The 14,684-nt window shown below is 40.7% G+C and overlaps 1 protein-coding gene across 1 annotated transcript in view; it reads right to left on the bottom strand.

Annotated features, from left to right (window-relative positions):
• The window catches only part of LOC115017944 (receptor tyrosine-protein kinase erbB-4-like), a 237,739-nt gene that overhangs the window by 41,464 nt on the left and 181,591 nt on the right, over window positions 1-14,684 (bottom strand). The window contains exons 15-17 of the mRNA XM_029446699.1: window positions 12,130-12,284; window positions 9,979-10,023; window positions 7,018-7,150 (exon numbers count right to left, since the gene is read on the bottom strand). Coding sequence (XP_029302559.1) covers window positions 7,018-7,150; window positions 9,979-10,023; window positions 12,130-12,284 — 333 coding nt within the window. The remainder of the gene's footprint in view (window positions 1-7,017; window positions 7,151-9,978; window positions 10,024-12,129; window positions 12,285-14,684) is intronic.

Below are 14,684 nucleotides of genomic sequence, written 5' to 3'. Positions count from 1 at the left end.
CTGAAAAAACGTTTGAACGCATATAATTCTATGACATTTGGGCAAACTCTATTTTCTACTGAAGCCCATGTGTTATGATGAAAAGCTCCAGGGCAGCTATCTAAAATTGTTTTGTCAAATGCTGTTTCCATGGTCAATAATAAGGCCCGTCACGATAATTACATTATCAACTTATTGCTAGATATAAGGACTACAATTCTTGCGTTATCGACTTATCGTACGATATATGTACCGCAAAAGCAAAAGCTAAAGCTAAATCTCATAAGTGAAATAACCAAAACTGTCCTAACTATGTTTTCACAGCTTTTAAAAGGAATATTTTAAGTAACTTCCAGTATCAATAACGGTTAATTGACACTTTATTATTGCTTTTGTATATAAGTAATAAGCTCGCCATTCAGCTGTCGAGCTAACCCCAGCACATTTACATTAATGATTATAATGCCAACAATGATATATGTGCACTGTCACCTATAAAATGAACATCTAAAGAACAAAAAATAACTTCTGGGTTGTGAAGGATCCATTAGGCTGCTGTAAGTCCTCACTTCTTAAAGGGATAGTTTGGATGTTTTGAAGTGGTATGAGGTACTGGTCCACAGTCAGTGTAATACCTAGTACATGGTTGTTTTAAGCGGCTAAAATACATTTTGCAGATGTCCTGTCCACAGAAGTACATTACTTAGCTTCCATGCTGGTACTCCTGTTTCTCCTGACCACCATCTACAACCCCATTTCAAAACATCCAAACTATCCTTTTAAGACAAGGTGAACCAGGGAGACCAAAGTGACCTATTTAGTGATCGGAGTTGTGTTAGGCCTTCAAATTAACCTATTTACACATGAAGTAATAAATGACATAGAAGCATTTACAACAACAGGAAGGACAAGCTTTGCTCACATCCATCACATCAGCCTGGGATTTGTCCAAAAAACGTTATTTGCATCGGTTTGTTGGTACATACACGGCATGAATAACAAGAAAGTTAATGACGCTGTAGGTAGAGAGAAATGGAGAGATTCAGAAAGAGAGAGCGGAGATGAGGCGCAGGGAGGAGGTGACGGAGCAGGAGTATGAGCAGATGGTGAAAGGCTGTAGCTGTTATTGTTTCATTAGGACAGAGCTGGACTGCATTGATGAGGAGAGAAGTCTATTAAATAAGATGCTGCACACCCATGGCCTACAAAACTCTCTTGAGCTCGTTCTCACTCACACACACACTCATCACGCCACTTTATTTACCAGCTAATAATGCACCTCGCCTTTGCCAAATGAGCCTCACCGGTGGCTTGATGCGGAGGATTTGGAGGCTTCATTGAACAAATAAGCAATGTGTTCAAGCCTCAAGCAGGAATACATTCACAGAATTATTCTGTATTGAGTAACTTAATGTCCTCAAACAAGAAGTTGCAGTGTAAACCTTCTGGTGAATGCTTTTATGTTAAGTGCATTAAATCGGCATTATTTCTATTGACTTCACTGGTTGCAAAAAGAAGTCAGATTGCATATAAGTCTATGAGAAAATGACACTTCTGCTCACTTGATTTATTATCTTAGTAAACATTTTTCTTGTGATTTTATGGTGTCAACCAGTAGTTTTAAATCTTCCTTAATACAGCATGAGGTTAATTTAGTAAACTATGGTGCTACTTAGAGTGAAATAGGCAGCGTAATATTTTGACTCGGATTCATTCTACAGGATACAGGATAAAAGTACTAAAAAGGAATTCTTCGGGGAAATAATGAAGTTTTGCTCTATGTAGTCGGAATGACCTAATACATATTATACAGGCTCATGAGATTTGGTTTTACTGTATAATAAACTAAAGACACAATGCAGGACACATGTGGGATAAATACATGAGTCATTTTCAATGGTAATTTAACCATTAGGCTGAACTAGCTGAAGGCATGGCCATTTCCTCCCTCACACCTTATTTTCCCCTTGAATTCGGGGTGTCTTGACGGCCTAGTAAAATATTCTTGTGCTATACTTAGGAAACCACAATGACACAGAGTGGGCTCATTAAGACCATTTGCGCATGATAGCAGTGCTTATCAGTATGCAAGGACATTCAGTCTCGGTATTAGCGAGCCCATCCCAGCAGCAGTGATCTCTCCCGTCCTCCACTCTCTGCATTTAAAGAGCACTCTTTTGACTGTACTACTTAGTTCAGATCAATCTGTAAACAAGCCAGTAATAACCCATCATTGCCCGGGTATATTGTGTGCATGCAAAACGGTCCGATTGTCTTACTTCCGCTGTTTCTTGCTCCATCTGACTCCTTTTTGTCAACGTTTTCTGATCATAAATGTTAGAAACTATACCCAAAATCTAGTAAAGTCCAAAACATGTTGTTAAAGTAAGTGCATGTATCCTTTAATGTTCCTGCAATATTAGATACCCTGTTGTATTTGGGGTCAACAGGACAGTTTTTGCATTGAAATGAATAGGTAATTTCCCCAAATTCCATAATAACTGCACATGTTTATTTTTTTCACTTAAAGGAGACATATGATATATATTTTCAGATTCATAATTGAATTTTTTTCTTCTTCCTGGAACATGTTTACATGCTTTAATGTTCAAAAAACACATTATTTTTCTCATAATGTATGTCTGAATATAGCTATATTAACCCGCCTGTCTCTTTAAGGCCCCTTCCGGAAAAACCCAAGTCTGCTCTGATTGGTTAGTGTTTCCGGGTCTTATGAGGTGTCTACACCTGTAACGGCAGTGTAGTGTCACTTTATATGTATATATTGAATAGTTGTGTCATCAAAACTTTACAGAAGTCCCGACAGCTCGTTTAAAGGGACGGTTTCTGAATACGGGCTGTGTTCATTTCTCTGTGGATTGAGCATGTTAATGCTTTCACAGTATTTATACAGCACCTAGACCTGCTTTAAAATCCAAACTCTGGGACTTTTAAATGTAACATGAGGTTCAGTATATTTGAACAATGCTTGGCTTCACTGCGTGCATTTGTAATGACATCCAGTGCCTCTGTTCAGCCAGCCTGCCCTGGAGTGAACAACGGGAGCTGTCCAACTCTCCCAAATGCTGAAATCCTTCTTGTAAGAGAGCAGAGAGGAGCATGTAAGCAGCATGAGAGCTGTCCACAGCCCGTGGTGCTGAAACACTCACATGGCCCGTGTCTGTACAAAGCCGCTGCAAGAGGACCTCGGGGGGGTGTGGGGTGGGGAAGGAAAGGGAGGGCGATTCCAAGTGCATTAGTGCTGCTTCATTGCACTGGGGTCAAAGTTCAAGGCCTTGGGTCGCGATGCAACAGTGAGGGGACTCTGCTGTTTGTGCTGTCTCTCCCTGTGAGCAAAGCAATTTGTTTTCAGGGGCTTCTTTAAGAGGCACCTCAGTGTGAGACTGGCTTTTTTCTTCTCAAGGTGAGAGAGAGGGAGAAACAACAAAAACAGAAAGAGTTTAAAAATATAGAAGAATAAAGCGCTTTTTCGCAAGGGAGACAGACAGATAAATGGAGATACAGAGATCAAAATGGAGAACAAAAAAGAGAAAGTGAGGACGCAAGAAAAGACAGACAGAGAATATTAAAACAATAAAGAAATGAAATGGCGGTGTGCTTTGCAACAGCCTTCAAACATGTCCTTGATATGTAAATGTCGGCCGTGTGCTAAGATCACGTTCTGACAGCATGACTGGAGGCTTCTTTTTCCTGTCTGACACGAGAAGTGAGCTCTCTGTTTTAAAGAAGAAGCCACGGCAGATAGGGAGAGAGAGGGGGAGTCCCTGAGCCCTCGTTGTCCCCAAATCCCTCATCCAGACAAGCTTGATCTCCATTCACAGACTCAGCTCTATTATTCGTTTGAATAGAGAATCCACATTCGCCAGCCGTCCAAAGCCTATCGCGCGGTTTCATCAGCTGAAAAGAAGCTTGTGGAAAGTGCGATACAGGGTGCGAGGAGGTTTGTTAGTATGCTCGGTAGGCAAGAGAGGAGAGCGGCATACAGATGGAAAGTAAACAAGGGGAAGAGGAGTATGCACAAAGTGTGCATGCAGTGTGAATGCACTTATTCATACTGTATGTTAAAAAGGGAAGCATTTAAATTCCAGAGAGATGTGTTGAAACCAACACTGACAAAACACTGCTGTTGGGTTATAAAGCACTAAATAAGTTAGGGACAAAATATCTTCCTGATCTTCAGCTTATCTTATGAACTATGTTCTCTCAAAACTAAACATGGAGACCATGTCTACAGCTTAGGGCAAATTACATTTGAAGTCTTTTTTAAAGCCACTCGGAACTCACAACGGAATTTAAGACAGATTTTACGCAAAACAAATTCCACCGTCCGCATGCCGTTAATGCGGGAGGCATTTGGTAAATTATCAATTATTTTGAGATTTTATATTGCAACATTAGAAAAATATTTTTATTAAATCCTACTTCACATGTCTTAGCCTTTTTAAGAGTTTTGAGAGATTGATTTGAGATGCTTTAATACTAATTAAGGCCTTATTTTTTTAAATGAATGAATTTAAGGCTTTTTAAGACTTTAAGACAGCAGGCCCGCTGCAACCCTCACTTCTGTTAAATCAAGGCTAAAGACTTCTCTATAACTAAATCATTATTAATTTATTACTCTTCACTGTAACTGTTATTCTTGTATTTTATACCTGCAATATTGTATTTTTAATATTGTATTAATTCGGCTCTTTATTGACAGTTTTTAAATGTTATTTATAATGTGTTTCTTTTGCAATATTAATATATATGTTTTATTTTATATTTATATTTGTAAAATAAGTGCTTGCAACAAGATCATATTCGTTATTCTGACTTGATAAATATGTATATACCACTACTTAGAAAATCAATTACATTATTCATAAAATGGACTTACACAATAGCATTTTACATTGAAACCCTTTATTTTGCTAGCTCAACCGACAACTACAGATGACCTATCTACGCCCCCGCTAGCCCAGATAATGACACTTTCAACCGTTGATTCACAGCTTCGTCATGCTCAGGACACTAAAACACAGCTGCAAATGTGTTGTGGGGGTGGAACCCATGACCTGGTCTTAATGAGTCGTCTGTCTGTATCCTGTAGGCCAACCTGTCACAGACGTTAAAGATTTTATTGTATATAATTACTTTAACACCCTAATAGGTCTCCTCGGAGGAGGGGGAAATTGACTGGCTATATTTCACGATTTCCTGGTATTGAGTATTGATTCCAGGGTGCTTTTTAAAGTATACATTGAATTACTTTTTAATACCTCGAAAAGGAACAATTTATACCTTTACACCAAACACAGAAGACCTGACCAATCAGAGCAGACCTTTTAAAGAGAGGGTCTTAAAGGGACAGGCGCTAAAACAGAGCGTTCCAGACAAAAGGTTAATACAGATATACTCAGACCGACAGCATGAGAAAAATAATGTGTTTCTTGCACTATAAAGCATGGACACATTTTCTAGTAGAAACCCCAAATACAAGTATGAATCTGAAAATTAACATTATATGTCACCTTTAAGACATTTTTAGACCTTGAATTAAATACTTTTTAAAGGATGTGCAAGGTCCCAGTCACTAAATCAGTAACAGCACAACTTTATACAGGGAGATGCAAAAGAGCTCAAGAAGATCCCCCTGCAGCCTGATCCTCCCCATCCTCTGCCTCTCTGTGACAGTGCATTAGCGAATCTGCTTGGACTGAAGACTTCCCTCCCAGTCAAGGGGCTGTCGGAACAGGGCCAGCTTGATTAAGATGGATGTGTGTGGCTGGGATGAGGCAGAAACTGCCCATGGCCGCCCTCTTCCAATTCCCGTCTCCAGCCTGACAGCTGTCTATAACACTGCTGCCTTTACCTGTAAATTATACTAATGCAGACTGACAAGCAGCCTGCCTCACTCCTTTAGGCAAGGCCACTCAGCGGACCTGCTGACCTGTGACATAACTCTTGGGCCACACACAGGAAACACAAGAGAGTGTGTTGCAGCAGCACAAAAGGTAATCAACCCGAGCATGAACGCACAGCTGTGCACATAAACCATGGACTTGCCCTACACCTCAATCTTTGACTTTCCCCTTTGAATATAAAGTCCACTCCACTGTCTTATGCTTCCCAGAAATGAACCCTCTTCAAGGCCAGATCGATAGGGCGACGACGATGACTGTGCATAATATTTAAAACCTTCTGCGCAATGCGTGGTTTGGCTAAGTACAATAGACAAGGTTTAATGTTTCAAGGTTTGCTTGTGAGAGTAGTTTGGTTGTTATCCATCTGGAAAAGTCCACTGCAACTTTGAGGTAACGGATTTCTAACAAACTCAAAAGAAAAGCGGGAGGCCCCGCGACAAAAACAAACAAAATAACAAGGTTAATGTATTGAAAGTATTATATATATATATATATATATATATATATATATATATATAAAGTATTTTCAGAGCAGAAAACCATACAGTGCACTCAAAGTGTCTAATTTTAGCTTTTCTTTTGTTTAATCAAAGGGGCAATCTTTAAGATTTTTTTAATTGGAATTGTTTCGCAGTCTGGAGTCTTGTAATACAGCATTTCTTTCCCGGGTATGTCACCACAGACACCCAGTTTGTAATACTGAAAATATATCAGTAATCCAATACTTTCACCAGTAACCAATAGGCTCAATCCTCATTGAGTTACCTCCTTCGTTGACAGATAGTGACCTAACAGACATTTATTTGAATAAAAAATCCTCGAGATTGCCCCTTTAAACAACTCTAAAACAAAACTTTGTTCATTTTTTGCCACATTAACAGTAAAATAGGCATCTTCGAGGAAGCCTTTCCCAATTTCCTCTCTTGGATCAATACTATTCATTATACTGTGGAAATTTGTCCAAAGCTATTACTAATTTATTCTGTTGTTGCAAATCGACCAATTAATTCTTCCAATTCTGTACCCTCAGACAAAAATTAACTCAAGGTAACAGTGTTTTTCTCCAGCTGCTTCTCTCTCACGTTGTTATTACGACCCTCCACCCTCTCACCTCTGTCTCCAAGAAGCGCCGCAAGGCCCTCTTCTTCTTGATGCTCTTGCGTCGGACAGACACGGCCACGCTGAGCGCCAGAATGACGATGATAAATAGGCCGCCGATAATGCCAGCTGCTATTAGCGGTGTCCTGTAGAGACGGAGGGAAGAGCAGAAACATTAACATTGCAGAAACCAAAAGGCACTTTGAAATAAAAGTGCAAAGCTCAGTCCGTTGCTGACAAACATCCTTCAGATTTAACTACTTTTTAGAATCTTCAGCTTGATTGGCTGAGAAATGTGATGCTGATATGTACAACTTCCCACAAATTATATCCTCAACTCCTTACTGCTCCCTTCATACTGCACCCTTCTTCTCTCACAGCCATTTCCCAGGTGAGAGATGCTTCGATTTTCACATCAGGGTGTATGCTCTTGTTACTTGGGTTGGTGGGTTGAACTGGGTTTCCTTATATTTCAGCCAGTCATCTCTTACTTGGATGTAACACCTCATTCAACCTAGCTCTATTCGACTTTAAAACTTATTTTTAAAGAAAGAAAGAACGTCTCAATTGTCATGTAAGTAATCAACTGGGGAAGTTTCATAGTGACATCTATTGGGTGTATTTTTGTATCCTATTCACCTGTAGTGTCTTGCAAAAATGTGTTTTCTTTTCCATTTATAGAACATTTTATTCCGAAAAACATGGCAATCTTCTTTATTATGGCTGTCGACAGTATTTTCTGAGTTATGGAGTGATAAAAACAGATATCCAAAAACCCCTCTGTAAAAACCTTTCACTCTAATATTAACTACATTTAGAATCCAGAATCTGTTCCAGAAACGTATGCAAATGAGCAGATTTCTATTAAGATAATTCCTTAGTTGCATGTAATACAACAAATAATTGTCTTAATGTAAGTAATCAACTGGAGGAAGTTGCATCCCCTTAAATTAGGAAGTATAACAGGGCAGTATAGAGCATATAATGGAACTTCCTTGATTTTACACAGCATGGCAATGAACTGTGGATGCTTTGATGTAATGTACATGTTTTTACCAGCATAAGTCCTCCTCTAATATCCCGCCCAAATAAATGAGAAATTAAAAGTTCCAATTCCTCACAAATTGCTTCTGAACCTTCTGGGGGTAAAATCTGCTTGAGTCAAGCCTAAAGGTTTGGAAAAAAAAGCTCTTTCTCTTCACTAATGACAGCACTAATGCTTTTACCATTTACATACCTCTCGTTCTTGTGTCTGACATTATGCCACCACTCAATTCTGTCTTTCCATTACTCTCTTTTCATTTATCCTTCCCCTCTTTCCCCTCGCATCTCTATTCCATTTTCACCTCCTCACCAGAATCTTCCCTGCCCTCTTTTGAAAACACGACCACATAGCATAAAATAACACCCGCGTCTACCTGAAGTCCAAAACTCTATTAGTTGTAAAGGCCATTATCAGCTAATGGAAGACTCATGTACCATGGGGCTATAGTAGAGCAAGGTGCCGCAGCTTTTGATATCGATTGTGACGAACCCAAAGAAAGGGGGAGCTTTACATTTACAAAGAGGCTGTGGGGTTCGACATAATGAGATATACAGCCATGTGGTGAATAGTAATGCAGCAGTTTGGAATGGATTAAATAGAGAGAGGGAGGGCGGAGAGAGAAACAACAACAACAACAAGGGAAAGAACCATATTAAAAGACATGGAGGGGAAAGAGGAAAAGCTAAAAGAAAAAAAGGACAGCACAAGGTGAGAGACAAGAGAAAGAACTTCTCCAATTAGGAGGACAAGGGTTTACAGTAGAACAAGCGACATGAGGTCACAAGATGAGACGGGGGAATAGAGCCAAAGTAAAAGCTAAAGAACGGCTCTGGGACTCAGCAGAAGCCAAGGGAAAATAAAAGGTCTCATTTATGTTCCCTCTGTTTAAAAGATCCCTTTTTATGGCTTTGATGGTTTGGTTAAATTCTAATGAGTTTGTCATTCTTTTAAATGTGCTCTTACTGTAAAGATCACTTGTTTTTATGGGTATTTTAAATGGAGTTGTTGTTGTGTCTTCAGGCTATTTAGGTTGTATGGCTGTATGCTTTTTCTTAATTGTACTTGGTTGTTGTTGTATATTATAATACTAGTATCAGTAGCTTTGAAGGGACATTTCACCCCCAAAATCAGATCCAATCTTACCTGTAGTGCTATTTATCAATTTAGATTGTTTTGGTGTGAGTTGCAGAGTGTTGCAGATGTCACCCGTAGAGATGTCGGCCTTCTCTACAGTATAATGGAACTAGATGGCACTCGGCTTGTGCTGCTCAAAATACTCCAAAAAAATATTTTAAAATCTTGACAGCAATGCCTCTTTCCAGAAATCATGACCTGGTTACTCAAGATAATCCACAGACCTTGTTGTAAGCAGTTTCTTATAGGAACTACTTTCTTTCTAACGTATCAGTGCACAGAAGGAAACATGTGACAGTGCGAGGTGTAAACAAATAATGGCATCCTCCTCAGCTGAGCTGTAACATTAGCTAGCTTAGGTGAGCTCAGGAGAGCCTCTCGTCCATGAGTAGATCCACGAGTCCATCTGCCCGGTGATACGGTATAAAGAAAGTAGTTCCTCCATGAAACTGTTCACAACAAGGTCTGTGGATTATCTTGAGTAACCGGGTCATGATTTCTGGAAAAAGATATTACTGTTGAGTTTTTCGAATGTATTCATTTGTCGTTTTGAGCAACACAAGCCGAGTGCCATCTAGTTCCATTATACACTCTGAATTGACACGTATTAGATTCTAACAGTAGCACATATTAGCCCGCAAGATTCAGACAAGAAGAAAACATTCCATCAATCATACAATACAAGACTGACTGCAATATTGTTAATGAGTATCATGGGCATCTTTAAGGATTAGTGGCAGTGTCTGATGGTGGTCTCCCAATCCCATATTACAAATACATCCTGAGATCCCTTACCTGTCCATCATCCCGACACAATCTTGGAGTCTTGGCCCGACGCACCTGTAGGGCAGACAAACCAAAAGAGATCATTTATTAAACCAGGGACAGGTTATGAGTAAATCTCATGTCGTCTTTCTTCCACGTCAATCAGCTGACGCTGGGCAGGCACCTGTCGAAAATGTAATCCACAAGCACGGCTGACCACTTGACAATATGACATGAGGAAGATATCACGTAATATAAAAAAATAAAATCCATATCTGTATCATCTCTGAGCATTTTCTAAACACAGTACTGTGTTTATTAGATTTAATACACTAATTGCCTCCCTGAGCTGCTTTGTGTGACAGCCACTGCTGTAGCTCCTACTGCATGTCAGCTGGCCAAACTAACTAACTTCCTGTTGCTTTTAGAACATAGCTTGTACCAGTACCTTTCACCTCTCGCAGTATCTTTGCCTTATATCTCTCGCTCCGTGCATCCCCTTCAACTCCCCTTGAGAAACCTTTAAAGCCAGCGTATTGAGGCATCTGGTTTAATCGTCTGCCCTGTTGAAGTGTCCTTTAGCAACACACTGATTCTTTACCAGCTGCAAGGGCGCTGCTCTGTTCCTGACACTGACATTTGACCTCAGTAATGTCTCACCGCGGCTCATGGCCTCTAATACCCAGACGCAGCTTCTGTCTCCATGTTAATCCGGAGCACCCTGTAGCTGGAGGGCAGGATAAGATGACAAGGCATGATGAGGTGTTGTCATGCCGACGACAGATTAATGTTCACAGAGTCAGGAGCGGCTCTGTCTGTGAGCGAAAGCTGTCATGGGAATAATAACAACCCCACATGTATCCTTTAGCTTTTCTCTCTTCATCGCCTTTCTTTTACATCCATTGTCTTCCACTCTGAGCTCGATCACTCTGCTCTTATATAACAAACACTAAAAGTGTAGTTGCAGTAAAATGAACTCCTGCTATGTGGGAAAATAAGTCCCCTTCCACCTGGGATCATACGTATGTCCAGCTCTGTTGCTAGGTTTCAGCGCTCTAACTTTCAGTCTGCTGGCTCCCCCCACTGTTTCCTTCAAATGTTTGCTCCCTGGTTTAGTGAGAAAGTACAAGGGCCCAGTTTAAAGTCCCAACCACACTGACTTTAAAAGACTTGAGAGGATGAAGACATAAAGCCAGCACGTTGGTATGTATAGAAGATACGTTTTCTCTTGCCTCCCATGCCTTCGAGGACCCGTTCTGCTTTGGCCTCTGTATGTGTTTGTTTGGAAAGACAGTGGCGAAACGGTCTGTGTATTTGCAAGTTTGTTTTGCAGTCTGTAGTCGTTTTCTCGTATGAATCTCTCGGGATAATATCCAGAGACTCAAGTCACACGTGTATCGATAACGAAACGGATCGATAATGGAGTTCCCATCCCTAAAAATAGTTTATTTTCTGTTTCAGCCTCCACAGTAGCATCTTACCCCTCTCCATAACAACTGTTCCTGTTGGTGTAAAGTTCCACACAAGCTATAAAACCTCAATTTCTATTGTTTTGTTTGCCATAAAGAGAGAACTCTGTACTGTAGCTACAATAACACTTAATCTGGATCCCTAGTGCATATACAGTATTATGCTGTAGTATTTAGAATTATTTTCTAAAAATGTTATGCCCATTTGAAGCTGGGGTACGCTTTTTAAATACTTTCTGTGTTGGGATGCTCTTTCTTCCCTCCAGTGTAACATGTATGTTTCTATAGAGACCTCTTCCACCGACTTCACTTGTAACCTTTCCTCTGTCTTCCTTATCTTACATTTTCAAGCTGTACACCCTTCTGTCTCGGCTTCATATCTCCCGTCATTCTTAGTTCGTCTGCTCTATACTTCACATGGCCCTAGGGATCAATGCATTCTGCCCCTGACTGCAGAGCCACCGGAAGCCAGATACAGGTCGGGGAATCTAGCGGCCGTAAGATTAAGTCATCTTCTCTCCCTCTCTATTTTTTTTTATCTCTCTCTTTGTAAGGGAGGTGCCCAATGAGGCAGTATGTCTTCACAATGTTTATAACAGCAAAAAAGCACCTAAGCCAGCAGACGCTCTGGAAAAGTACGAAGACGTGCAAACGCTTGAAAGAAATGCAATCATTTTCATACACCCATCTTTACGTATCATCCCTCTCTTACCCCTGGGTGCAGTTGGCATGGCAGGGATGACACTCGTTGCTGGCCTTGGCGTACTTGAAGATGAAACTGTTGGCCCCCTGCAACCCATCGGGGCACTTCTCCACACAGTTGGGTCCATCTTTGAAGTGGAGGCATTTTACACATTGGTCCGGACCCTGAGAGGCGGAGGGAGACGAGGGGACGGGTTGGGAGGAGGTGGTGGACAAGGGATGAGTAAAGAAAAAGAGGGTAAAGGGATTAGTGAGATGGGGAAGAAAAGGGGGAATCAACAGAGAGAAAGGAATGTCAGACAAAATAAGTGCAAAGGAAGTAAAGTTAGGGAAAATTCAACGGGATAAAAGCAAGAGGAAATAATGGATGTTTCAAAAAATGTATGGGAGGAGAGAATAGCATTGAACAGATTCAAATTCAAACCTGGTGAATCATATCAATTTGCTCACTTCCTACCATTGCTAATGTAGCTGGCACATTAGAATTCCATTCAGTGACTTCTATTGTGTTGAGCAAAATTGCAGAGAGTGTATTCTGCTGCAGCCCCGTTCAAATTGGCAAAATGCATAAGGAATCAGGTCATGTCAAAGCATGACGCATTGAATGTGATGGAGGAGATGACAAGAGGTAACTGAGCACGAGCTCAGCTGCAGCAGGATCATGAATAAGTAAGATGGAAAGTGGTGTGTGTGTGTACATGTGCGAAAAATTGACTGTGTGCTTTGTGTTAGTTTGTGCTTTTGTGCGTCTTTGAAGCGATGCCGGTGTTGACTAAAGTGCAATTGCAGCGTGTGAACTTATGCAAATATTTTGAGTTTGTTAGGCGACGCCGTTGTATTCTGAGTGCTGGGAGTTTGGGGCGCCGCGCTCTGTTGCTAATGACGACCACAGTGACCTGATGGACAGCTTCTCACAGTTTGACACATGGAGACACGCACCATTAATAAACATTATTCTTACTTTGCATGTCTGTGCGTATGCATGTGTGCGCGCGCGAGTGCGGATGCATACAGATGGCGGAATGCATTCAAGTATGTCTGCGTATGCCGTACGCATGTGTATCTGTGTGTAAGAGCGCCTGTGGATGATTGACTCCGGTGTTATTTACTACTCAGCTGTGACCAGCATCTCAAAGTCAGCCGCCTCTGTGCATCCTTGAAGAGTCTCTCCCGCTCTTCATCTCTTATTCTCTCCCTCTCTCTCTGTCTCTCTCTCCAGGGACAGTCATAAAAGGTTACTTACACAACCACTAAATTCCACAAAATAAGTCACATTCGATACAACTTTCTGTAATAAAACACTGCAAATGTAAAATTATGTACTGCACGGTGGTGTAGCAGACATTTCAAGACCTTTGGGCTCATGATCCCTAAAAGATAAAGGTACGATGTGCTCTCGTTTGCTCTCTGACATCCCTTCCCAAACCCATTCATTACAATTGAAGACATAAACGTATAGACCTCTTTACGGTGCCTACCAAGTTTTGTTAGCTTGTTTTTTAACATTGGCTGGAGAAAACACCAGTTTCTCTAATTGTGTACAGTCACTCACTGTATACGAGTTTTACTTGACAAAGTTAACATTGACTGACAGGACCAGATTGGCCGAGCCCTACACGCTGACTCTCTGGCCCGACACTGTTGGGAAATGAGGATGTTGCTAACAGTTGCCTATAATGCAAAGAAACCCAAAAAAGGAAGACAGACTTATCAAAGAGAGAGTCTTACAATATTGGCAAAGCGTTTCAGAGATTGGAGAGAAATGTTGCTAATAGTTTAGCTTCTGCTAACCGAAGCCAAAGGCTTGCAGCCGAGGCTACGGTTAGCAGAAGGCTAAACTATTAGCAACATTTTCTCTCCATCTTTTGAATAGTTTAGCCTATTAGCAACATTCTTTCTCCATCTCTCTAATAGTTTGGACGTATGCGTGTTGGCTACGGTTAGCAGAAGGCTTAGCTAAACCATTAGCAACAAGCTTTCTCTCCATCTAAAGCTTTGCTGATATTGTAGCTCGCTAAAGCCTCGAATCACAGTTTATCATCTCAAAGGTATTACATTTGAAGTTGGAGCCATACACCTTTAATTCTGGCACCCAACATCAAAGCAAAGTGACATTTTTGTAACTGTGTAACTTTAGCCTTCTACCCTGAGGTGTTTGCCTCCAGTCTTTCCTTTGTTTTGCCTCCAGCTAACACTGCGATGTAATCATGACGTGGCACTAAAAGGGTCTAAAAAAAAGACAGCTGGGCAGTGTAGTTTTTAGCAAACGTTACTCGTACTGGAGTGAATAAATATTTCTTATGAACTACTTTCTGCTGCGGATTAATACACATTCAGTGTCAGTATTTGTGGCTCCAGGGCATTTAAAGTAATTCATTTCAACCTGATGTGAGAACATGCCAACCAGTGCAAAGGTGTGGCTCATTTATCCCTTTTTTATGCATGTTTTTTGGGCATACATGTAAATCTCTACTGACATTTTAAAAGGGAATTCCTAACATTTTGGAGAGTCGTGGTTTGATCACATCTGAGAATATAAAAGTGACTTTAAGGGAAGGTCAGAAA

This window comes from Cottoperca gobio, chromosome 2 (genome assembly GCF_900634415.1).
Source record: "Cottoperca gobio chromosome 2, fCotGob3.1, whole genome shotgun sequence".
Taxonomy (NCBI): Eukaryota; Metazoa; Chordata; class Actinopteri; order Perciformes; family Bovichtidae; genus Cottoperca; species Cottoperca gobio.
This window is presented reverse-complemented; position numbering and strand designations above follow the sequence as displayed.